The sequence below is a fragment of the Elaeis guineensis genome, chromosome 2 (genome assembly GCF_000442705.2).
Source record: "Elaeis guineensis isolate ETL-2024a chromosome 2, EG11, whole genome shotgun sequence".
Classification (NCBI taxonomy): Eukaryota; Viridiplantae; Streptophyta; class Magnoliopsida; order Arecales; family Arecaceae; genus Elaeis; species Elaeis guineensis.
The window spans coordinates 114,290,612-114,317,495 of NC_025994.2; the positions used below are offsets into that span (position 1 = coordinate 114,290,612).

General features: G+C 36.2%; 2 protein-coding genes across 2 annotated transcripts; one reads left to right on the top strand and one right to left on the bottom strand.

Annotated features, from left to right (window-relative positions):
- Nucleotides 1–1,532: 1,532 nt before the first annotated feature.
- LOC105042755 (protein ELC-like) lies at nucleotides 1,533–3,219 on the top strand. The gene has a single exon (XM_010920071.4). The coding sequence runs from the start codon at nucleotides 1,699–1,701 to the stop codon at nucleotides 2,932–2,934; it is 1,236 nt and encodes a 411-aa protein (XP_010918373.1). The 5' UTR covers nucleotides 1,533–1,698; the 3' UTR covers nucleotides 2,935–3,219.
- An 11,956-nt stretch (nucleotides 3,220–15,175) lies between these two features.
- Nucleotides 15,176–24,252, bottom strand: LOC105042763 (uncharacterized). The gene is made up of 3 exons (XM_010920082.3): nucleotides 24,121–24,252; nucleotides 23,488–23,676; nucleotides 15,176–15,652 (listed from the first exon to the last, which is right to left on the bottom strand). The coding sequence occupies exons 2-3, from the start codon at nucleotides 23,667–23,669 to the stop codon at nucleotides 15,466–15,468; spliced, it is 369 nt and encodes a 122-aa protein (XP_010918384.1). The 5' UTR covers nucleotides 23,670–23,676; nucleotides 24,121–24,252; the 3' UTR covers nucleotides 15,176–15,465.
- Nucleotides 24,253–26,884: the final 2,632 nt, after the last annotated feature.

Here is a 26,884-nt window from a genome sequence, read left to right on the forward strand (position 1 = left end):
GACATGCAGAAAAGGTTTAAAATTAATTTCATTGTCAAAAGATGTATTAATTTAGTTGGCTGCACTTCTTTTCGGACTTATTCATGCGCTCTTTTTCAGACACACGGTTTTAATTTATAATCGTATGCTTGTACCATTTTTTTGGTAGAAAAAGGAGCACAGGGCTTGAATTCAAAAGGAAATGCTTGTGCTTGGTACCATTTCTATATGGAATCGGTTCTTCATTTTGTTCATGGTTGAGCAAGCCAAGCTAGAAATGAAGGTTGACTAGAGTTTTAAGAACTTTGCCATCACTGTAGTTGCGGTGTCCTGGAGTCCCAGGCCTAGCATATGTGATATATAGTTTGAACGCGATAGGCGAGTTCTAGGCTTTCCAATGTGCAGCTTCATGAAGTATGCCCCACTTGAGGGAGCTGAGAAAGCCTTTGAAGCTTTCGACAACGATGTTCCTTGGCCTACGGAAGTCTCCCGGGACAAGAGGAAGGCTTGCTCTGACCAATGCTTGGATACTATATTGGATATATCTTACCTGTTGCCTTATTATTTAAAAGTAAACTGCAAATTTCATGGTATCATTATATCAGTTTCGACGCTGAGCATGTGCTCAATATGAACTTAACGACCACATTATCTCCCTTTTAGTTGTTTATCCGTAGGGCCAAAATCGAGTCAGAAATTAATATATTCATATCTATATTTATTTTTTTAATAAATATAGATATAGATATGGACATTAATTAGATGCAAAAAGTCATATCCATATGTGTTTTAGATTGATATGGATACATATTAGATAGTAAAAATATGGATATAAATATGGATATAAGATAGATAATTAAATTTAATGATCAAAAAAATCAAAGATATTATTAAATATATAGAAAATCAAGTTAATAGCGTATTAATGTGTCACATATTTTTATTAAATATTTATGAGTACTATATAAAATTAAATAGGATTGATATCCAGACACAAATTAGATAATTATCTATTTATATCTATTTTATTTTGATGGAGCCAAATATCCAAATTTTTTTATCTATAGTTATATTCAGATATGAAAAAATAGATCTAAATAAATATTATCTGATCTATCTTAAATATATAAATTGATACTCTATTGACGGTGCACTACACTAATTTTATGAATCTCATTTATCAAATGCTCATCTCGATGCACTATCATACGAATGAATAACTATGATTGATGTGGTGCACCAAGATATAATTTCTCCTATCATATCCTATTTGGGTCTCTGATTTTCTACTATTTTTCTCTTTTTTTTTCTTATTTTCAATTGCCTCTTCTAGTCACAAATAATTAAATAGATACAGATATAGCTTCATACTACATTTGTATATATTTTCCATATTTCTCCTCAATGACCTCCAATTTAAATTAATAAAATTAATAAAATAATTTTAGGAAAATCAGATCCGGAACGTCGCACAGATCGTAGGTCGTGCAGGTGCATCGCACGTGCCTCCGAATAAATATATGACGGCACCTGCCGTGAGAATAAGCGCACAATCCTTCGACGCGAAGGAAGAAAAACAAGAAAACACCTTCTTGAAGAAGATTCCATCAAAAAAAAACCTTTCTTGAAGAAGACGATAGACGGGAGAAATCAAGAGAGGGAAAGAACTCGTTGCTCCGGCGCTTAGAATCTCCGGTCCGCCCCCACCCTCGTCTATACATGGCCCCTCCGCCGCCGCTGCCGGTCCCGGGCGCGCCGGGCGCCCAGGACGCCCAGCAGTTCCTCAGCACCGCCCTCTCCCAGCGCGGGCCGTCGGCGCTGCCGTACGCGGAAGACGTGAAGTGGCTGATCCGGCAGCACCTGGTGGCGCTGGCCGAGTCGTTCCCCTCCATCCACCCCAAGGCCTCCGCCTTCACCCACAACGACGGCCGCACCGTGAACCTCCTCCAGGCCGACGGCACCATCCCCATCGCTTACCAGGGCGCCGTCTACAACATCCCCGCCGTGATCTGGCTCCTCGAGCCCTACCCTCGCTCCCCTCCCGCCGTCTTCCTCTCCCCCACCCGCGACATGGTCGTCAAGCCCGGCCACCCCCACGTCGACCGCTCCGGCTCCGTCCTCGTCCCCTACCTCCGGTCCTGGGTCTTCCCCTCCTCCAACCTCGTCGATCTCGTCCGCTCCCTCTCCCACCTCTTCGGCCTCGATCCTCCCCTTTACACCCGCCAGAACGCCAGTAACAATCCCACCAACCCTAACCCCAATCCGTCGCCTTCCCCATCCCCGTCCCCTGCTCCGTCTCCGTCATCTTCATCTTTCTCGTCTCGGATCTACTCTTCTTTGTCGCCCTATGGCGGGCGGTTCCCGCCCTCGCCGCAGGCGGCGGCCGCAAGGCCGACCGAGGACGCGGCCCAGGTCTACCACCGCAATGCAACCAGCAAGATCATCGATATGGTGCACGGCGATATGGCAGGTTTACGGAGAGCGCGGGAAGCAGAGATGGAGGGGCTGTTCAGCACCCAGGCGGAGTTGAGACGGAGGGAGGAGGAGCTTTCCAAGGGTTTGAGGGAGATGTTGGAGGAGAAGGAGGGATTGGAGCAGCAGTTGCAGTTGATTTTGATGAATACGGATGTGCTGGAGGGGTGGCTGAGGGAGAATGAGGGGAGGAGGAGGAGGGCTGGGGATGTGGATGTGGATGATGCTTTTGAGCCTGCAGATGTGCTGTCGAGGCAGATGCTGGAATGCACGGCGGCAGACTTGGCGGTGGAAGACACAATTTACTCGCTGGACAAGGCGGTGCAGGAGGGGTCCATCCCGTTCGAGATGTATCTGAAGAACGTGAGGGCATTGTCGAGGGACCAGTACTTCCATCGGGCGATGTCAGCCAAGGTACGGGCAGCTCAGGTGCAGGCACAGGTATCAAGCATGGCGGCAAGGGTGCCTCATCATGCTTCATAGAGAGGAGATGGATGGTTCCCAAAGCGCATCAGCCTTTGTCATTGAGAAGGTAGGTTGGAAGTTTTATCTTGTATACATGGTTTTTAGCTGTCTCCTATGTGTTATCATCCTGGGTTGGAGTCACTAGCATTGCCAACAAATTAGGTCTTTGAGTAACCCAACTTTAACAGTGGTGCTTTATCTCTGGGGTTGCTCCAAACATGTTCTAAGGATTCAAGTATTGAGCATCAAATCTTCCATAGTGTGTATTTGGTTAGTCAATAAAAAGTTTACCATTTCTTTTCTTGTTCGGTTGTGATTATTTCCATAAGACTATGACACTTATCAATGACCAGGAACTGATTTTTTTTTTTTTCCTTTTCTGTGAGCATTGCATTTTTGGGGGAAAATATTGATTAGTCATATCTCTGCAATGGTGGTTGTGTTAAGAGAATGATGATTGTGGAACATATGATCATATTATAGTGGTATGGTTTGCCTGTTGTTTTAGTAATGTTAGACACATCAAATGTTCATATGGTCATGGCAGCAAAAGCTAGCTTGCATTGGTTGTTTTTTAAGTCTTTAACATTCATTAATAAAATGTATGGCTATGAAAACCTTAAATTGGTAAGGTTTCATGGTATTATCATATTAGATGAAACCCTAAATTAATAAGTCTTTAGCATTCGTTAATCAGATGAATGACTGTGAAAACCTTAAATTATATTTATGGGTCCAAGGTTTCATGAGATCATCATATTAGATGAGACTATTTCTATGCTTGAGGAAATTGCAGCAACTCAAGATTCTGTGTTTCTCTCTTATCCAAAACCATGCATGACACTTGCATCCTATATGACTACTATAAGATGAAAGAAAGAATAATTTTATATCCTTTTGTTTTCTATTACTTTGCATGTTTATTAGACCAAATACATTTGATTTGTCTAGGCTTTGATAATTTTTAAGTTTCAATAGAAACCACTGTGATTGTCTATGATTGACTTTTTCAGTTAAATCAATCATATTTGGGTGATCCATTTGTCAATAACTATAGCTCAAACTCAGCTTGCATTTGTTGCGATCCCCAAAGTTGCAGCTTGAACTCATTTTGTTTTGGCCTGATCTAAGTTTGTTCTCCCTAAAATGTGAGTGGCTTAGTTAAGATTCAGACGAAGGATGAGAATGGGAAGGAGGTGATGTGCGATGGTGATCCTGTCATGGATTGCTAGAGATCAAGTATTGGCCATTGAAAACCAGAGACAAGGACCATCTCTTTTTATGCTGTTAGATCCATAGGCTATGACATAGATGGCAGTGAGATTAACAGGCGATGGAGGATTTCCCTTTTTTTGGTAAAAGAGGATTTCTCCTTTGGTCTCTCCATCACCTCTAGCTCCAAAGAGAGTTCCATGGCTTGGACACATGGAGGAGGGAGAGAGAGATGGGGGGGGGGGGGGAGATGGGAGTGGCGGCATCAAGGAAGGCTAAGGTTGAGAAAAATAAGGCATTTCCAAATGCAGGATATCTGAGGGTTGGCTTGGTCAGTCGATTTTGGTTTGATTAATCCATTGGTGAGGTGCTTTATAGCCAAAGATAAGGAATACGAATCACCTTTTTTTCTTCTGAAATTTCCATGGCAACTTCATAAGGAGGGCTGGCTTGGTTGAATTCCAGTTGATCCTGGTGATAGGAAAAATCAAGACTTGTAGAAACGGGGCTAGCGGCCTTGAGAGGATCAGGAATGCTATGGCTATGGAGTTTCTAAGAGTCCTTGATATCTCATCTACTGTATCTGAATTTAGCGTCTGAAATATATGTAAATATTTTAGCCATTTGGTTGATATCTTGTAGTTGAGATGCTCTCTTAATTACTAACAATATATTATATTTCAGAATAATTATAAACTATGAAGTGATATTTTACTAAATAAATTTTAGTTATATTAGTATATTTTTTCGTGCTTAATTGAGCTGAGCTAATCGGGAAGATCTCATGCTCAGCTCATTAATATTTTGAGCTAAGATCTTAAGCTCAGGAATGGCTAATAACTAATGGATCAAGCTGGTACAGGGCCATACTTTGAGCTAGCACAAACTGATCATGAATAGCTTGGTCAATTGATAATGCTCCATCCAAGTGATCTGTGAAAATTGTGTATGCACAAAGATTTAAGTACAGCATGGTGTGTCCATGACAATCATAGGCCAGCATGATACCACATTGTATTGTACAATGCTATGTCTGTCACATGTGATGGCCCAAATAGAAAAATAAGGTTCTACACCAATCAATGTGAACTAATTCATATTGGGAAAAAATGGAGTATAAGAACTTTGTATTTTTGGCCCTCAATTGCTGACTCTCTCCATTCCAAAGTAACCATACATCACAAACAACAAGATTGTTAAGTTGCTTCTTTCTCTGGTCAAGACTTTTTCTTCACTTGGCCAACTTCCATCATCTGAAACACCTTCATTGGCTAAAAAATCACAGCTATTAATATTCAAAATCTAATTGTGCATTATGAACAACACAAGCAAACTTATGCCTATAGTTGTCAATTAGAGTTTTAAATCTGGTGCCTATGCCTCTACGTGCATGTTATAAAGCGCAAATGGAATTTTGGACCATGTGGAGGTGCAACAAAAATGAGATGGCCAAGAAACTTAAGAAGTTTCCTAGCATATTGCAATTATTGTGGTTTCTTAAGGATCAAAAGCTACTAGAAGCTAAATCTTTGGGAAGTAATGGCAGTGCAGAGTACAGCTGGTAGGTACTATGACCAGGTGGAAACACCAAGTTTTGTAGGAGCCAATGGCTCCATGGGCGAAGACTTCACTTGTGAGCATACGGAATTAAGAGGTTTTTACCTGATTTTCCCATGAATTTTCCATTAGAGACATCACTGATTTTTCACTAAGTTCCTGTGTTCTTGGATTCAATAGTTTAAGTATGTTTTCTTATTTCTAATATGAGCCTCTGTATCGGATTCAATGCTGAGTTAGGGGGTCGGATCCTATATATGCTTCTGATCTATTATAAGGAGACTTGGTTAAGTATTACATATTAATAAGAATTTTTTAGAGAGAACTTCGCTGGGCAAAGGATTCTTCGATCTAATTTACCTTCACTTGTGTGTTTGACTCCGAGAACCATCCTTCACACTTCATGCTGCATTAAAAAGCCTTAAAGCAAAGCTAGTACAAGTGAAGATGTGAGATACAAATTAATTGGTGGAGCCTAGAAGGGCAAGAAATAAGCACATTTGCGTGATTCAGATAATTGTAGCTAGTGCCACTGGTTTAACGCAAAAGCATGACAAATTTATCCAAACCATTTTCTAAATCTATACCAAGGAGATAGGGACCTAGGCCTTGTGGTTATAATCCTCTGCCTAGAAATGATTGAAATTGACTGAAGTTTTTAGTTCTAGTAAGTTTTGGCTGGTTTGCAAAATTGACCACTTTGGTCTAATTTAAGTGGTTTCAACCACTTTCGGCTGAAGCTGATTGTATATGCTATTTTATTCATGCTGTGGATATTTAATATCATACTTGGATTGCTTGTACATTTGTTTTTAAATTTACCATAGTTTTGAATTTCTTTGTCCAGTTCTTAAGTAAATTCTGATAAATATTGTCGATTTGATCATCTTTTCATTTTTCAGTTAAAAATATGAAATATATATGGATGATAAATCTAAGCTGTGGAAGTACTTTATTAACATTAACCATATATTTTTGGAATTTTCTTAAAGAAGATAAAACATTTGGGTGTTTGGTTCTAAGAAATTTTAAGACAAAGGGTTCCTTCCCAGATATGTGAGAATCTTTTAGTTCTTTGAGATAGTTTTTGAAGAGAAAATGGAGAAAAGGGGGCTTATTACAAGATTTAAGATTGAATTTGCTAGATCTTAGGTTAAATACTCAATTTAGCTCTTAGCTTAATATATCTGGGGTCCCTTCCCGGATATATCCAATCATTGTCTTTTTCATACTTTCTAGAATTTAAATTATGTCAACAGACTCATATGATATAAATTATTATTTCAAAATTTCAAATCAATACATGGTTCTGTTGAGATTATTATCAAAGAATGGTTCTTTTTCATTTCATTTGTTTTCCAAGATTTTTGTAATTCTTCATGCTTTAAGGCTTTTGGCATTTTAACAAAAGGAAACCATAAGCTTGATGTTTACAAACAATGCATTATTCTTCAAAACTTCGTAATATATGTTTCATTGGTTTATTCAATTTGATCTTATTTTTCCTTGTATTATTAGTTTCTCTTTTTTTTATCAGAAACTTTAAAACTAGGGTTGCATCCGCCAAAAAAACTGAAACTGTGGAAGACAAAACTTGCCAAGGTTGACCAACACCAAAACCAAACCGTCAAACCTTGAAAGGAATCCAACAACTTGATATCATTGATATGGTTAAAGGGATATTGCACAAAAGTATTATGAGGCATAGACCTCTTTGTTGTGTTGGAGATTGAGAAACGAGGTATATGTTTGATTGGACAAAAGTTCGAGTCTTATACAATAAACCAAAACTGGATGCCCCAAGGTGGAGGTTTTTTTCTTTATGCTTCTGGGCAAGCTTTTAAAAGTGCCAATATTGCACTTGTATGTTGATGTGAGAAGAGAAGGATTGAAAGAGTTCAATGTGAATGTTTTTGGATTTATGCTATATATACTGGTGCATGTGAGTGTGCTGGCAGTAAGGTTGCAACTTAGGTACCTCTGCATGTGAGTGTGTTGGCAGTAAGGTTGCAACTTGGATTGGGCTCAGTCCAAACCTGCCTGCGCGACGCACTCATTGGACATGGTTGGGGTGAGGTCTTATCAACTTGAGATAGGCTTAGGCTCAAAAATTCCAATGCAACCTCAAGTAGGGTTGGGTTGTGGTTGAACTTCAACGCAGCCTGAACCTAACCCAACCCAATCTGAACCTGATCCAGCCCAACCCAACCTAAACGTGACCCGACCCTACATGATATATAAATAAATAAATCATATATATGTTTCATATAGGTTACTTATATATTAATATAATTGCATCTTTAAACTTGCTAAATTATGTGTAAGTGTGTCATTGAAATTTATGAATAATAGAGATTTCAATTCAACAAATATTAATTCAATAAAAATATTTCAATATCTTTTCCCTATTTTAAAATTTCTATTCAACACAATTAGCATGGCACAGCCCAACTAACGTGCCCGAGGTGCAACCTTAGCTATCAGTAAACAAGTCAGCATCAGTGTAGTGTAGTGTTTCTGAATACGTAAATGCACATCCATTAAATACTTTAGCATGTCAAAGCTGCATCGGTATCCACTGTGGGATATGTCAAGGGTATTCTTGGTACACATGGTTTTGTTTGCTAGTTGGCATGAGCTGGATGCAGAAACATCACATGGAAGATGTCTAATGTGCCAATCGTGACATTACAAAGTCTTGGCCCTTCCAATTGGCTGAGAGTTTGTTTTTTGATATGGGAATATCATTGTGCTAAATATCTTTGTCTTTACGCCAATGGATTTGATGAACTTATTAATCATGGTTCCTTGTACAGAGGCTGAAAAGCAATCAAGTATTGGGAAAATTGATGATGATTAAGCGAGAAAATCTGAATGAAATTTTTGCTACTTTGTTATGGTTTAATGACTATTGAGAACTCATGGATTAGGAAATACCAAAATACCAAGTGTCAGGTAGCAAATTAAATGTTCATAGAAGAAAAGTGATGTACAAAATTGCAACAGCACATCATGAAGCTTTGTGGAGATAGATGCAAGAAGTGAAAACTATTTTCAAACATCACACTTGGTTCATGTAGATGTCATTTACTAGCTGAAGAAGAATCTGCATATTGTTTTCTATTGACTAGATAATGCATTTGATGAAGCACCCCATAAAACTATCTGGCGAAAGTTGAGGAGGGATTATCTTTGACAACATCAAAGTTCAAGAGTTAGTTGTGGTATGATCATGGTTCATGTGGCCTGTGTGCCTAAATCAAGGATTTACTTGAGCTTTATATCTGATTGCAGGTTTCTTTTGATGAAGTTATTGTTTAGATATTGTAATGTTTACAGATGAGAAGATAAATTGGGTGATTACTATTTGAATTTATGGTAGGTTTTCTTCTTTTTTTTTTGGGGGGGGGGGGGTGGTGTGGGGCGGGGGGGGGGGGGGTGTGGGTGCGCGGGGGAGTGGGGTGGGGGGGTGTTGTGCAACAGTCTGATAGTAGTCGTATGAAAACAAGGGTTTACAAAATGTAATATTAGTTCTTGATGACTACATTGAATACCTGTTCTGCAAGAGAAAAGAGGATATACTGAGAATTGAAATCTTCATTACTAAGTTATATTCTTCTTGACCAATTCATTGCCACGACATAGTGGTGTCACTTTCTTTTTTTTTTTGAAAAATATGGTGGAGATACCACCACCAGGGTTCAAACCCTGTACCTCTTCCAACTGTAAGAAGTGCCAACTAGATGAGGGAAGCCTGGTTGGCGAGGCATATTTAAAATGAATATGATAACTGCAGCTTTGGGTTGCATATCCCAATCATAATTGATGGATGTGAAAGGAATGTTGAGGGCAGATTGCACCAATAGAAGACTAATTGATGGAGAACTATTTGAGAATCATTGCTTGTGGAAGACAGGTCAACAGATGCCTTGATATAGAAGGGCCTAATACATATTTGGACGGTTGGCAATGAGAGCCTAGCTAAACTGAATCTAGATGGACTTAGTAAGGAAGAGATGCCTTTCATTGATAAAGGATCAAGACCTTGATTGGAAAAGTTAGAAAATTACATATGTACAAAAGCATGCTTGAATGATTGGTCAAGACATTCTAATTGTTGTAGTGATTATGTCTAGTACTTTTGAGTTAATAATATGTTTAAGCTTTAAAGAAACTGACGTTGTGGTCCTCAGAAGATTGGCCCTGAATCATTAAAAACCTTTCTCTATTTTATCTAAAGCTTTTTTTTTTTTTATATGTAACTAAATAAGCATTTTTCTTTAAGAAATATAATATCAGATGCCTGACTTAAGGCAATATCAGATTGAGAGACTGTGTCCCACCGTCATGCTTGAGGGACAATGCATTGGCTACTCGCCTTGCAGCTGTTTTTCATGTTGTTTGAGGTGTATAATGGGATGTTATTTCTTCATATTGGCCTCATTTTTCTTCAATAATCTCTTTATAATTTATACAGCTTTGACCATCTTTCTACTCTGGCCCGGCTTTGATCCATTGGCAATGCAGCCCAACCCAGGAACTTGTATCCTTAGTAGGAAGAAATAGGTATTAATGAAAATAAAGAGTGCATGTTTCAATCATTGTTAAGAAGTGGGATATCTGGAATCCACCGCCAAATTACTGACAATCAGATAACCAATCTGTTGGAAGGCGTTCAATCTCATACTTAGCATATGCTAGTTTGGATGTAACTGTGGCTCGTATATGGACATTAAACAAATCCTAATCAGATTACTGTAGTTAGATATTCTGTAGTAACATTAAATGCAAGGAATGCTCCCAGCTGCCTCAAATGTGAGGCCCTTTCATTTTTTTGACACAACTGGTAGCGATCATCCTGGCACATACTAAAATATGAAGCTGTCATCCATATAATGTGGTTTTTTCTTACAATTGTAGGCCTTGATGTCCCAACAAGATGCTGCAATTTTCCTCATCAATCATAATTTAGCATTTTAGCGAGAAGAGAGAGGATTTGATGTGGCTGCATCTCTGGGTACACAGGCACCCACATTAATGCAATGCCTGATTCTTTATTTTACTTATTTTTAATATGAGCAATGTTGGATCTTGAATAAGTTAAACCATTTGGTCGTTTAAAATAGTTTTGGAGATCTGCTACAAACTTATTTTTCTTCTTTTTTAAAGCATACAGTTCAAATTTAACAATCTTAAGAAAAGAAATTTGAAATGTAAGTGCTAGCCTCCTTCTGCACGTTTTTGTCAACAACTGATGATGCATACTCTTGTAATGTTATTTACTGATTATTTTGATTAATCAGTGATTAAATCATGGATTGATGATTCGAAAATTATTGGTGAACTAACTTAGAACCCCGTGCATTGCACGGTATGTAATTATTACTTCAAATAATATTTTTATAAATTAAAAATTTAATATAATATAAAAGATATCATAGATGGTTTCAAATTTTTTTAAAGAAAATATTATCTTAGATTATTTAAATAACATGATAGTAAAAATAACGTAATCATTCCTGTCTTTTGTTGATAGAGAAATTGTTCTTTGAATTAATATTTTCAGCATCAGTTGTTTCAGAATCTTTGTTATCAAATAAAGTATGATCACTTATTTACATTCCACGTATATCTTTTTTCTTCGTAGTCATATCAATAATAGAATTTTCGCCTTCATCTATTTCAATATGTAAAAAAGAGATTTAAGATTGGACTGACATTGAAAAAATTAAAATATTATGATTTTGCATATCATATTCATATGAAAAAGTTAAAAAAATTACGAAAACATTCTCTCAATTTTAATCTAGTTTTATTTATACCCCAGGTACTTTTTATATTTTAAAGACAACTTAAGTATAACTATAATTTTTTTATTTTATTTTATTTTTTAAAAAAATTAAAATATTTATATCATCATAAGATATTCTACTGTTTCAAACCTCTAATTGAGGCTTTCGAGAACTGAACACATGCTATCATTCTCTCTTCTACCCCACATAAAATTGCTTGCATACTTTAGTTTTTCCTTTTGTGCTTTCAAGACAATTTGGATGTAACTATAATTTTATTTTATTTTATTTTATTTAAAAAATAAAATATTTTATATAATTTTAAAATATTCGATCGCTTCAAGCATCCATTGCGATTGAGACTCTCAAGAACGAAAAGAAGAAAGGAAATACCCAATGCAAAAGCCCAGCCATCGTCTAAGCTTCTCTGTTCATGCGATCGAGGCTCTCGAAAATAGAAAGAAGAAAGAAAATACTCTCGAACCAGCTGCTATTCTACCTCGATGGCCCCTCCTCCTCCGATAGTTGTGAACGACAGCCACTGCCCCACCTCGACACCCCCTCCTCCTCTGACAATGATCGAGAGGATAGATCTGATGCCTACTCCTGCGAGTCGGTCATGAACGATGACCGCTATTGCAATCCAGCACCCTCTTCTCCTGTGGCGGTTGCGAACGACGGCCACTGTTGCACCCCGACGCCCTCTCTTTTTCTTATAATGGCCACTACCCCATCTTGACGACCTCTCCGATGATGACGATTGCAAGGATGGATCCGGTACCTACTCCAGTGAGTCAGTCACTATCCTATCCCGATGCCCATTATCTTCCGATGGCAACTACGAACGGTGCTTCCATGCATCTGCGAGTTTTACGGTAGAGATGAGCATAAGGCAAACTAACGTAAAAATTTTATTTTAATATATATATATATATATATATATATATATATATATATATATATATATATATATATATATATATATATATATATATATATATATATATATATATATATATACACACAGACACGCATACATGCACAGAGAAACACACCATGCAAACATTGTTTTTTTTTTTTTTTTTTTTGGTGAGCATATTTTTCTCCTTGAAGTCTCTCCCCAATGATCTAAAATGATAAAATGAAGCGGCCACAGTAATCTAATGGTTGGCCCCATTGCTGCGCAGGGTAAAAATTTGTCTTGATCCACCATAATTCTTGATTGGAAAGGTCTAAGTAAAAGGACAACTTAGAGGAGTGAATAATGTCTTTAAACTTCAGATCATCATCATTTGAATAGTAGCTGAATTATTTAATTAATATTCAAGTGGGACGGTGAAAATTAAAATTAAAATAATTACAAATGCTATTTCCATCTTCCCCATCCCAGCTAAGATCACGTGTACCTGCACACTGTCCGATCGTGGGTGCCTGCAAATACCTCGATAAATATATTTTTTGGATATGCGGGACTCGTAGAAGGAAGAATCTGTCTAGCTGTACTTGTCCGAAGGTAGACGGCAAGAGTGCAGGGGTAGGCAAAGAGGGAGGAGTAGCGGGTGATGTCCAGAGGATGCCGGTGGTGCAGCTACGGAAGATCTTTATCATCTCCGCGTCCGATACGCGGCCTGTTTGTTATTTCCTCCTTCGCCGCCGCTTCGAATCTGAAGCGCGAAGCGCGTTGAGTTGAGCTCCTCCCCCATCCTCGCCCTCACCCAGACCCGCTGCCACCGCTCCATCTCCGGCATCTTCTCCTCCGCCGTCTTCCACCTGTCCTTCGCCCCCTTCGACCCGATCGCCCACACCCTCCCCGACCCCTTCCTCCCCCACCCCACGATCAAATCATCGTCCGATCCTCATCCAACGGCCTCGACGACCTGCGCCGTCAGCACCAAGATCGAGTGCCTCGACGATCGAGACCCCCGCTTCCTCTGCTCCGCCTCTCCCCACCCCGATTCTCTTCGCCCCGGAGACCCGCATCACCACCCTTCCCAATGGCCTTCGCGTTGTCCGCTGGTTTGTCTTCCTCACTGAGCCTTTTTTTTTTTTTTTTTTTTTCCGAGGACACATGGCAGCCTCTTATCTTTTTTTTAAGGCTACGTGGCAGACGGAGACGGACCAACGCGGTTGCTCCGTTTTTATATATATATATATATATATAATAGATATAATAGATTATTTTGATGGAAGTACAAGCCTCCGTGGAAAATACAAGTGCAAATTATGCCGTGCCTTATTGGCAAAATTAGGAGAGCTAAAAATTTACTCAAATGAATAACTAGTTATTATGGGTTAGGATGATCACAAACATACCTAATTGTGTCTAGCTCTTTAAACTCAAAATTGATTTTTGATGCATAATTAATTATTTACTGATTCGCTTAGCTGCAGAATGCGTATATTGTTATCCTTGTGAGATGATGTCTCAGGAACATGTCATCAAGATCCTTGCTCTTCTCAGCTCAGCTGATAAACTTATTTCTGTCACGTGTTTGGATATTCTTTTATTATCGACTCCCAATGACCACCAATTTAGCTCTGACCTTGTGAGATTTATCTGGGAAACCAATTTGGTCTGTTTTCCCACTGAAGGAAAGCATGTGGGAAGTGCTTGTGACTTTCAGAAAAATGTTTTTAGTGTTTCAGACCGTGAAATGCCTTTTCATGAGAAACAATTGGATGATACAGTTTCTTGTTTCCTGCAACAAATTTAATGCAAGAATCTCTTATTTGTTTCTCGGCCCTTAGCTAGGAGGTCATTTATATATATGAGTTTCCATGGTAGGCCTTTTATCATATCACATTAGAATTTTACAACAGTTTGATGAGAGTGATGCGATGAGGTCACCGTTCTGTGCATGAAAACTTTCCTTTACCACGTGGCATGAGTGGATCAGCGCAAATTGCAGAAATTGGTGTGATACATGCAGGGTGGGTGAATACAAATTTGACAAGCTAGTATCAGGTGAAATTGGAGTGCATCATCCGAAGCATTTTCTTTTTCAACAAACGCAACGAACCAACCATTTGAGTATGAACCACCTCCTTAGACTACATAGGCTTTAAGGTTTATTTATCGATTCAATTGTGGATCGCGACGGAATCGAAACTTGTCGCCGCACTTGCGCCTAAGACTTCTGTCAGGAGAATATCAATTTGCCTCTATTAACGAACCAGGCTGGTTTTAGGCTCCTAACGGTACAGAATTTGGGGATCACTAAAAGAAAGTTGTTCTGGTGGCCATCACTAAATCAGTCAGCCTCTTGCCGTATCTAACACAGGTTCAATTTTAGATCACGCCTTCAGTCCCCACTTGCAGTTAAAAAAGCATTCTGATTATATTTTTCCTGCTTTGAAGTTTGAACTGAAAGTTCAGCTCACCAAGCAACTAGGAATACCAGAACGAGCTAACAGCCTCGGTTCGGTAGGCGAGCAATCACTGTTTTTTGAGTCCAAGGGCGTAACGATTGCCGTGACAGCAAATACGCTGCCTACCTGCAAAGTTTAAATCCTTCTCCAAAAATACCAAACAAACCATTAGCATGCAATACCACAAAAGTAAAAGAAAATATCTCTGACAGGCATCTAGATATACATTGGACTTGCTCAAGACACCTGTAAATTCATCTGTAATTTCAATGACAGTTGGGTACCATAAAATGAGGGTTCACTACTGCAGGATCTGAACGAAATTAAAATAAAGGAATATTTGGTGACACATGAAAACCATTAACCTGATCAATTTTTTTCAATGTTGAACAGAAGGTGATTAAAATATTGAACAGAAGTCAATTCATATAACAACCAGAACACAGACAAGGCAACAAATTATTAAGGTGATGATGCTTGTCTTGCTGACCGACAGCTTCAAAATTTATGAGAAGACAAAATTTTGCATGTAAAATGAGGTCATAAACTCAATCACCCCAGGGACAATAAATCTGAAAAAGTTAAGCCTGAAAGTGGTGTTCCAATCATGGTAGCTTGCTCACACATAGTAACCAGTGAAAGTGAATCCTCTTCCCACGATCTCACCGACACAGAACCATGCATACAACTCAAGCCCAAACAGAGCCGCAATGCCAGCATCCTCAACCTTGAGCTCATTCCTGTTTCTCCATATATGCTTCACAGCATCAAGCTCCTTCCAGAACGCCTCATATCGGCCAGGAATGCTGTGTGACAAAACAATCAATATACAAACAGTTATTCACCATAAATTTTCTTTACCCTAAACCAATTCCATGGCCTATTCAACATCAGATAACCGAGCAATTATCAAGGTAATGCTTTTTTGACATTCAGCAAAGCATTGTAAGTTCTAATTTATAGTTGGGACAAAACAATAAACTGATAAAATGGAATAACAGCATTCATAATATTCAGGGATGAGGACCACCGACAATCATAGCACTACACTGTCAGGAAGTTAAATCATATCTTTAATATGTTTACTGGTGCTCCCACAGCTCTCTTACAAAGGAATTGATAATGACAACGAAACCTCTAGCAAAAATGTGAATGGTGTTCGCTAAGCATGTCAAACCAAATTTTGGATTTGAATCCGGGATTTGGATGATGCAAAATTGAAAACTCGTTATCTCCAAATGCATTAGAACTATACAAAAATGCAATGGTAGTCAGGAAATGACTGATGATCATAACAATGGGTACGATAAACCTCCTCTAAAAGGTGTTGAGATAGCCATGCACTATAAGATTTAATTGATCCATGAAATTTTATTTAGCAAAAAAAAAAATTGATATGAATGGTCATCATGAAATATTCTTGACCAACTTTTAATAACAGTGTGCCAGCATGTCTTTTGAGACATGCAAGTAGTACGTACTTGAACACTTAGAAGAACTCTTCCAGGTAAAAACAGGAAAATGATAAGAAGCAATACAAAAACATAAGAAAACAAAGAATACATGCAATCCTCAAAAGACAGAATTCATAATTCAACAATAAAAATTTTGATCAACAGACAATCACAAATATGGAGATGCATGCACATATAGAGACCTATATGCCTATCTCAATAATAGGCTTCAACCAACTAGACTAATCTCATCAATATATTATATAAAAACAGAGGTATGATGGTTGAGAACCTGCCATGTGTCATCGTCTGAAAATATAATCTTAATAAAATCCCAATTGAAAAAAAAAAAGATTTTATCCTCTCTTTAAATCTCATCATTTGAAATCTGACTTCTTAATTTAAAATTTAAAATTTCTCTCTACCAACCCATCAACCAATATTAAAATTTAAAATCAGATCAGATCGGATACATATAAATAATAATAAAATCTCAATTGAAAAAAAAAAGATTTTATCCTCTCTTTAAATTTGATCATTTGAAATCTGACTGCTTAATTTAAAATTTAAAATTCCTCTCTACCAACCCATCAACCAATATTACAATTTAAAATTAGATCAGATCGAATACATTTAAATAATATAAAATTAGTATAATTTAAAAAAGATATATTAAAATTATATCGAATTATGTATCCGTATCATAATTAAATTTTTTTTTTTTAGAATCCAAATCGGGCGCGAATCCGATGTGGTGCGGAGACGAGGGTCTTATGAAGATGTTAAGAGGGCTTTTATGAGAACTGTTGGATCCGAAATAGATGAGGATTCACTCATTGGCAAATGGACCGCCCCTTGAGATGGCTGTTGGGCATGAAGAAACCTCCGACGCAACTTTCCGACAATCAATCTCGATCTGATCAGCGTTCTTTCTCTCAATACCTCTGTCCCATGCTTTTCACTTTTTTACTATTCTAGATTTCATTTTCGACGATTCGATTTCTCTAGCTCATAGGTGTTACGATTAGGGTTTTAATATTGAAGCTATAATTCCATCTTTAATCCTCCTTTAAATCTCTGTTTTTCTAGGGGCAAGTATGCGCGAGTTTTGTGAGTTTTATTTTTTTTTGTTTTTTTCTCCTCTGCACACATGACGGAGATCGAGGTAGAGTGCGGGTAGATTTGTGGGTCCACTGGGTTACAGGCGTGGCCTGAGATGGTGGTCAGTCGCCGAGGTATCGATCTCCAACCCCTTCCCCAGCTCCTTCTTATAAGTAGTATTCCCACCATCTGTTTTCTTCTGAAAATAGAATCTCAATAAAATCCCAGCTTAAAAAAAAGAGAATTTATCCTCTCCATTTAAAATTCTCCTCTACTAGCCCATCAACCAACATTTAAAATTTAAAATTTTCTCTTAACAATCATATTTTGAAATTATTCTTTGAAACCATAAATCTGATCCCTTAGTAATACTTGGGAACCACACAAGAATTTCACTACCAATGTCAGTGATCCCTTGGCAAAATTGCAGTGTCGATGATGGCTCGAAGAATTCATCATATCAAGGATATTTCTACTGCTGATGAACCACAGAAGATTAAGATTAGAATAATAAGATTGTGGAAGGTTCTATTCCGTTCCAATCTGAAAAAGGAAGAATGCATCCTTGAAATGATGCTTTTGGATGAATTGGCAAGTAACTACTTAGATTTTAGTATTGTTAAATCAGTATTTTTAATGAACTATTATGAATGTTGCGTGGGTTAACACCCCTAGGTCAATTAGAAATACTGGTAATTTTGTACTCATTATGTTTGTACTGAAAATTTGGATCATGAGGGACATAGTAAACTATAAATATTGATGAAGCTTTAATGATCTGGTCATTGTCTCATTGGCACTATTAAATTTTGGGTAAATTTGAAGTTCTGTTGATCAATGGAGCTGTGGTACTAACGCACATCTTAAGAACAGTGGATACTATTTAAGATGTTATATGAAACTTGAGCATTTCCTTCTAATTAGTTTCTTGCATTAGATGTTTTCTGCATGCCTTCATACCACCACCCCCCACACACTGCCTGACCTTCCTTTTAATAATTTGTTATAGTGTTTAAGTTCCTCATCTTTGATTCAAATCATATACTGTACTTGCTTATGCTTTTGAATAAATTGGTAAGTAACTACTAAAATTTAGTATTGTTAAATTAGTGTTTTTAATGAACTATCAGCAATATTGTCCGGATTAACACCCCTAGTCTCTCTCTCTTTCGCTTATCTTTTCTGTTCGATCTAATGCATTTCTATCATTGTGTATGCATGGTTTAACTTCTGTTATGTTAATCATTCTAACTACTTCATTAGGGTGAAAAGATTCATGCAAGTGTGAAGAGCATATTGATTTATAAGTTTAAGCCCTTGCTGACTGAAGGCAATGTATATATGCTGGATCATTATTTAATTGGAGTCCTATCTGAAAATTTCAGAACCATGATAAATTGTTATAAAATTAACTTCCAATACAAGACCATTGTTCATCCATGTGAAGATCCTAAGATTTTCCTTGCTACTCATTCATGTCTTTTGAAGATATTGCTTCATATGCCAGCGAAAAGGAATATCCTTATTTAATTGATATATACAATGAGATCTATGTATTTATTATTGTTATGCTAATCATATTTGTCTATTATGATAATGATATTTAAAATTTATGTAGTTACATATGGTTTCAAATGCTATTGGTTTGCTTACTAGGGTTGGAGATATTGAAGATAAAACGAAGGATGAAAAATCTAAGAAAAAATAGAACTTGAGGTTGAAGGCTTGGGGTAAGTGTTTTAAAATGAGAATTTGTTATCTGTCTAGAAATATATATTCTGAATTATGAATGAGTATCGCTTTCAAACAGAAAAATTAAGGTGAAATAGTGCCTGTGAGATAAATTAGCTATGGATGCTGCTTCCTTAAAAAAATCCCAACGGTCTTATTGTTATGACTTCGCTAATGAAAATAATTATTATAAAAAAATTAAATCACTAAAAAAATAGCATGTCTCCAACATAATTTTATTTTTGGAAGCATATATTATCTATATTCATTGCAGATGAAAGTGCATGTTACACCAAAAGTATGAGTTGATATAAAGGATTTGAGCACACCAGGCTTAGACGACTTGCCCTTTTAACTATAATCAATTCTATTTTTTCATCCTTTGCTTTTTCTTCATTTTTTTTTCTTATATGAGTTTAATTTTGTTATTTGTTATTAATTTTCTCATCTTTAATTGTATTGCTTTAGTGCTGCTCCTTATTCTTCCTCGATAAACATATTGCTTTTTTCTGCTTATATATTTATAATTTCCGCATGCTTATCTATTTAATCATCATATTATTATTGATTTTTATATTCAATTATTTTATTTTTTGCAACAAGATTGTGTTGAGTACAAACAGTCTCAGAGTTTTGATGATGATTTCGAAAATGAAAATAATCTTGATAAGATTTGATAGTGCTTACTTTATTGAATTAGAAATAAAATTAATTTATTGTCGTTATGTCTGAGATCTTTCCTGTATACGACAAGATCATTAATTAGTATGTGAAACTCTAAAATTATTTCAGATCTTTTTTTTCTGAACAGGATAAAAATGAGAGTGGTGTGATCCCTCTTAAGGAACTTACTCCTATCAAGAGGCTCGATGATGAAGTATTTAATGAAGATTTGGCTGCTGAATTATCTTCTAATTGCATCAAACAGAAAAAGTTCATTAAGCAAGAAAAGGATTGAGGTGCAACATGAAAGATTTTATTATTAGAATGTCTTTATTTTTTTTTAGAAATATAAAATGATGATATTTTCTGTTGAAGGAACCTGCCTTCTTTTACTTTTGTTTCTTCCAAATGATTGCTTAATTACTTACTCTTTTGCAGTGATGTTCATTGGATCTTTCATTTTTGCTTTACAATAACTATTTGGCATAAATACTATTTTCTTTCCTCATTGGATCTTTTCTTTTTGCTTAGTTACTCATTGAGAATTAAATGGTAGATACTGAACCTAAAAATGCATATTTGCTTTTGTATTGAAGACTTAAAACAATAAGAAATGCTTTCCAAAACATAGGAACATATTGGAATTTTCTAACATTGGAGACATGGATCTTCTTTTTTCATTCTTTAATTTTTTTTCTTATATGAGTTTAATTTTATTATTTATTATTAATTTTTTCATCTTTAACTGTATTTCATCTTTATTTTATCTAATTTAATAAATATTTTTTTTTTTTGTTATCATTTATAATTTTTTTATCCTAATTTGCGTGCATCGCACGGGTGCAGGACTAGTTGTAACTATAGATCAGGTATGATCCATCAGAATCAAAGAAAATTTTACAATTTGCTCTAAGTCTTAACCTGATGTCAATCCTTTAAAAATTGATATGGAAAGTTCGGGCAGGAGCTACGAAATCAGAAGCCCAATACACAAGTACCAGGAGTTAATTGGTTACATAGTTTAAGCTCATGCAGCAAAGGAACAAACTCCAAAAGGTCCAACAAAAGCTGAAAAACTCTACACCAAAATGAGAAGGCAAAATTTGACATGAACAACTAACTCCATTAAAAACAAAGAAAAAAAGCCAGACAACATATCTTGTATACATGCACTTTTCAGAGCAAAATCCACTCAGTGATATCAATCATTGATCCTCAAGTAAGTTTTATACCAATATGACTACAAGACAACCACAAAAATTTTCATGTTGGTAACTTTTTAGCGAACTGATTTTCCACATAAAAACATCTAAAACATGCGATAATCACGACTTCTAGGTTAATATCAAAGTCTACAGATGACTTGCAAAACCATCTAACAGCTGAATTTAGATCTAGGCATTCGAACCCCTCAGCAATGCTGCCTAAGAAATGGATTAGGAGTAAACTTGCATGGCCCTTGTAACAAGTGAAGGCAAAGTAGCAGAGATGAGATTGCACAGGTCCTGATGATGTTTATTGCAATTTTATGTGCATATCCCTGAGGCAACATTTAACTCAGAAATACCCTAAAACAAAGACAATGATGCAGTTATATTCTTGTTAGTTATTTTCTTCATATTTGATAGGCAAAGAATCTGTTCCATATTGCATTATTTGTATAATTGAATGTTCAAAGTGCAAGCTTACCCCCCTTTGTATTTTATGTGCTTGTTATTTGTCACAGTGGTGTGGATCAATGGAATTTCTTTTTCCTTTCTACATCATGTACTTAAAAATGAGATTTAAATCAGCATCCTATTAAAAAAAAGGGGCCACCACAGGCAGGATTTTTAACCTTTATTTTAAAAAATCACCATTTCACATCTATATTACATTGCATCACACCCAATTATTCAACAAAGTTAAATTTCATATTACCGGGCAACAATGTGTCCTTCATGCCTGCCTTAAACTAAACAAATGCAAAATTTGTGCATGCATGTGTGCATGCAGGCAGGCATCTGGGAACATTCCATTCAAATTCCCTCTATTTTTAATTCCAAAAATATGCTCTCTCTATTCATAAAATCTATGAAATGCCTATGGACCATTCTGGATGAAAATAGTCATATCGGGGAAATCAGACTAGAAAATATTTTAAGAAAATTGCAATCCAATATTTAATTAGTAAAATGTTAGAAATTCCATCAACAATTGATTTTTGGAAGGATTTCAAATTAGGCATTGATTTTAAAAATTAAATAAAAATTCTGATCTACTAAGGAAAGATTTTTAGAAAGGATTCTAGAATTTCAGAAATAAGGAAATATTTTAGGAAAAAAATAGAACCTTAAGCTAAACTACTGATCTATTTATGAATTAAAATGCATAGCTGATCTATTTGAGAATTAGGAAAGGATTGAATAAGGACTGATTATAAATTTGCACAAATTTGTGATATAAGGAAATCTGAAATTCAGGATCAAGATAGGGAAACTTTTCTAAGAAATTGATTCTAAGAATTAGAATGAAAACTACTCTCTGTTTAGGAATTAAAAACCAACTGAATATAGAAATAATATTTTTATAATTGTACACAATATAATACTTTTTTTTCTTTTTCTCCCTCAAACATGCATTGCATGCGCCTAGTTACAAGTGTACATGTGTGTATGTATGTATGTAATATATACATACATACATTATATATACGTATATACATGTGAATGTGTATGTGTATGTGTATGTACATATGTATGTATATATATATGCATATGTATGTACGTACATACGTACGTATGTAATTTTTACATAATGATAGCCACCACCGGCTTGTAAAAATAACCATCCATATGTTTCCCGGTGAACAAAAACACTTTCATCAGAACTGTCTCATGTTTGATCAACATTGTACTATTACCATATCAATAAGCAGGGGAACATAATAAACATCCACCCACCCCAAAAATGGGAAAAAAAAAAGAAAAAAAAGAAAAGGGGCATGGGCGCCGGGTGGGGGGGGCGCGCAGGTTGCATGGGTGCAGGCACATAACAAATAAGGGCCAAGAACTCAAAGAACGAGATTTTATGTTACATTAACTTAAGCATGTGCAAAAAAAGAAAATTCATCTTAGTAGCTTTAACTGCAACATAACAAGGACAGAAAAGAAAACAGAAAAATGAAAATACGCATATAAAAATCTCAAGAAGACTTTTATCTGTGAAATTCAGCTCTAATCAGTTGGTTGATATGTATCCTACAAAAAAACAAAAATCAATTTATGATCATATTTTCAGAAACCATACCTTCACTAAAATTTGTCACTGAGCGAGAGAAACAGCACCATGTATTGAACATATAAATAAAAGTGAACAAAAACAGAGGGAGATAAATGAACATCAAGCAAATTATGGAGTAATCACTCTGACCAAATGATGTAAATCAGAAAAGCACGATAGGTAACATGAAATAGTTCCTCTGGCCATGGAATCCTCAGAAAAGATAACAAGCACATTGCATGCATTTGAATTCACCCAGTTTCATATAACATTTACACATATATGAAAAAGCTAAGGTTCACATTCAGTATTTTTATGTAATTTTCAGCGCACAGTCACCGGTTCGGACCAACAAAATAGGTAAACCGTCCAAATTAACAAAATCTGCACACCTCAATAAATAGCTAAATCACATGAGCACAAAGACTGACCTGGCAAGACGTGTGTAAAATAGCTGTTTTGACAGCTCTTGGCACTTCTCAATGGTGGGCGGATCCACAACATATTTCTTGTTTTTCTCCATCAGCTCTTTATAGTAGGCGCATCCATGCTTGGCCACAAACTCTGAGGCTTGAACAGCCTTGGACCGAAGCTGGTGCAGCTTCGACGCCATTTACTCCCTAAATCACAAGTCAACAGCACCCAAAAACATAAAAGAAACAAAAAGAATCAGTCGATCATTTCAAGAAAGCATGAAAGGATTATAAAAGAAACATTTGCAAAGAATCCCTAAACTAAAAAGAAAATTCGGAAAGACCCATCAAATTCTTCACAGATCTACACCGCTCCAGACCAAGGTCAGAAACTGGAGCTCTTGACATCTAACCTAATTGAAAACCTGATTTAACATCCAGAAAACACGAGAAAAAACCCCCAATATGTACGAGAAAACCCTTTCTTGATACGAAGGAAACGAACGGATCGGCAATTGCGAGAAAAACCCTAGATTCCAGGAGTTTATCAGGAAAAAAACACGCGAGGAAAGACGGAAAATAGAAAGGGGGAGATCCGAATAGAAAGCGAAGTAAGAGCATTTTGATCGCTCAAAGAGCATGACGAATTACCTCTTCCACGGTCGCGAATGAGATGGAGAATAGAAAGGGGGGCGAGTCCGAGAAGTGTCGCGGAGTCCGGGAGGAGAGAGAGAGAGCGAGCGAGTGAGCGAGCGAGAGGGTGTTGGGGTTTCTAGGAATTTATAGTCCACCTGTAGCGGGTAATTTTGTAATTTGACGAATATCATTAGGGCATTGCATGGTGGTTAACGTCGGAGAAGAGAAGGGTTTTTTATGTTGTTTTATTTTGGATCTGGGTTTGGTAGAGGGCCTCTCGGGGGAGATCCGAACGTGTAAAATTTCTCATTTCCACTGGAGCAACATATATATTTATATTTTATTGAAATCTTATTATCTCCGAGGTCCGTCTAGATGGTTGATCTCAAAATTTTATGAAATTTATGATCCAACAATTATAAACATCGGATGATAAACTAAGCTGGATCAATATTTACAGTGATTCTGGACTATATTTTTAGTGGGTTGGTTCGAATTTTATGGAGAGAAAAAAAAATGATTGGAGGCCTATTTAGATGGGTAAATTTCAAATCTTATAAAATTTATGGATAGAAATAAAAATAATATGAATATTATTCATTCGGATTTATTTTTATATTCAAATTAATTTGAATATAGATAAAAATTTAAAAATTTGATTAATATTCGTATCCGTATTCATATTCGTCAAAAAAAATGAATATGAATATAGATAGAGAACTATCTGATTCATATCAGAATCTACATGTAACCCTACATAATTTTATATAACACTTATTAATTTTTTAAAAAAATATATAACTATATAAATATATTATTAATTTGATTTATCATCTATTTAGTAATATCTTTAATTTTATAATCATAAAATTTAATTATCATAATTATATTCATAATTATATCCGTATTTCTAATATCTGAATTATATTCGGATCTGTTTCTAACAAATATGGATATAAATTTTTACATTCGAATAATATCCGTATTCATATTTATATCTATTAGATAAAATAAATATAAATATACATACATTGGTATCCGATCCATATATGATCTGATTTCAGTCCTATTTATAGGTTGAGGCAGTACAACCATTAAAAAATATTAAATTAGTAATTGGGCTAAGTTTATATTTATAACCATCCAAAATTATCTTTTATATGTGATTTCAACCAGCCCACTCCAAAGGCTGCAGATCATTTTTTCTTCGCATTCGGATTAGTCCACTCCAAAGGTCTCTAGATATTGAGAATATATATCTAGTCCAGATTTCTCTTTTCTAGTTACACCAATCTAAATTTATGAATCTCAAAGAATTTTGGGTCTGGACATTCAACCAGATCCTGATTATTTTTTCTTCTCATGAGATTCGGACTAATCCACTCAAAATATTATCCAAGATAATTATAGATATAAACATAGTCCAATCTATAATTTTATATTTTTGATGATTGTATGATCAGCTAGCTCATGAATTCTATTAGATCCTGAGCCCAACCATCCAAACAGGCCTAAATATTTTAAAAGAAACTCTATGTGCATCATGGGCGGTACAACTTGATGTGCACCGCTCGCGATTATCAGCTCAAGTGCGGGACTGGGGAGCAGCATGGAAATTTTTTTTTTTTTTTTTGCCCAGTCCCACACCCGAGCCGATCACCGCCTGCAGTGCACAAAGAGTTTCTCATATTTTAATCATGTCTGGTTCCATCTCTCATCTCAGCCCCATTGGCTGGTTATGGATCCCAAAACCATGACCGTTGGTATGGAGCCAAACCTATTAGAACCAGACTACAGTATGATGACTAAGATGTAATAATTTTATCACTCCGAAGGATAATTAACCAAGTCATCTTGGATTTTGGAATAGGATCTAGGCAATACTGCTAGGTTTTCAGATGAAATATTTGATCAAATTAACTGCATAGCTTGCCTTAAGCGCTGATCTAAAACCTGCGGCAGCAATTTAGTTGTTTAGATTGTAGACGGCAAGTTAATGCAGGCACAATATCTTCATTGTCCACTCCATCTTATTTAAATCATCAGTTAAAAGCGGGTACCTTTTTTTTTTTTGGTAGAATAAAAGCGGGTACTTCAAAGAAATTACATTACAATACTTCTGTCATTCTACATTACTTGATAAGACTGTAGACTACTGAGCAATATATCCAATGAATTTTGTTTGAGGCTTAGCCTCCTTATCTACCAAAAAATAAGGCACCGGAGGCCACTATATCGCAATTCTTAGATTTTTATTTTATATTTTTGGCGTGTAAAAGTTTCCTCCGGCAATTCCTCGTAAAATCATACTCCGCACGTGACACCAAATACGGTAGAATGAACAACCCATCAGGCCACGTCTCACGCCTAGGATCTATTTCCATCCGTGTGGAATATCTTGAAAAAATGTTGAAACCGAAGGCCAGGAGCCCACCGTAAAATCAACCAAACATCTTAGAAACAATTTTTTCAAAGTTTCCACATATTATCTTTTCGGAATTCCTTATTTCATTATTGAGCCTTTAAAAAGGTCAGAATTGCATTGATCCTCCCCAAAAATCTGAATTTTGCATCTATACCGTTTGAACTTTCATTCACTTCATGCTTACCCTAACTTGGCTTGATTATAAGTTACTTCATTAAAAGTATACTAAATTCATTAAATACAAAGATACATTCATACCTTCACGTATAGATGCAAGAACCTTCTGAGGTGTCAACAAAAACACATTTCTAGAAAGTGACAAAATTGCCAAATGACATGATAATGTTCTCCTTT

Coding starts and splice junctions, on each gene's coding strand:
- LOC105042755 (XM_010920071.4), top strand. CDS start 1,699: ATGGCCCCTCCGCCGCCGCTGCCGGTCCCGGGCGCGCCGGGCGCCCAG.
- LOC105042763 (XM_010920082.3), bottom strand. CDS start 23,669: ATGGCGTCGAAGCTGCACCAGCTTCGGTCCAAGGCTGTTCAAGCCTCA. Junction 15,653..23,487: donor TTTTACACACGTCTTGCCAG/GTCAGTCTTTGT, acceptor TTTGTCACACAG/CATTCCTGGCCGATATGAGG.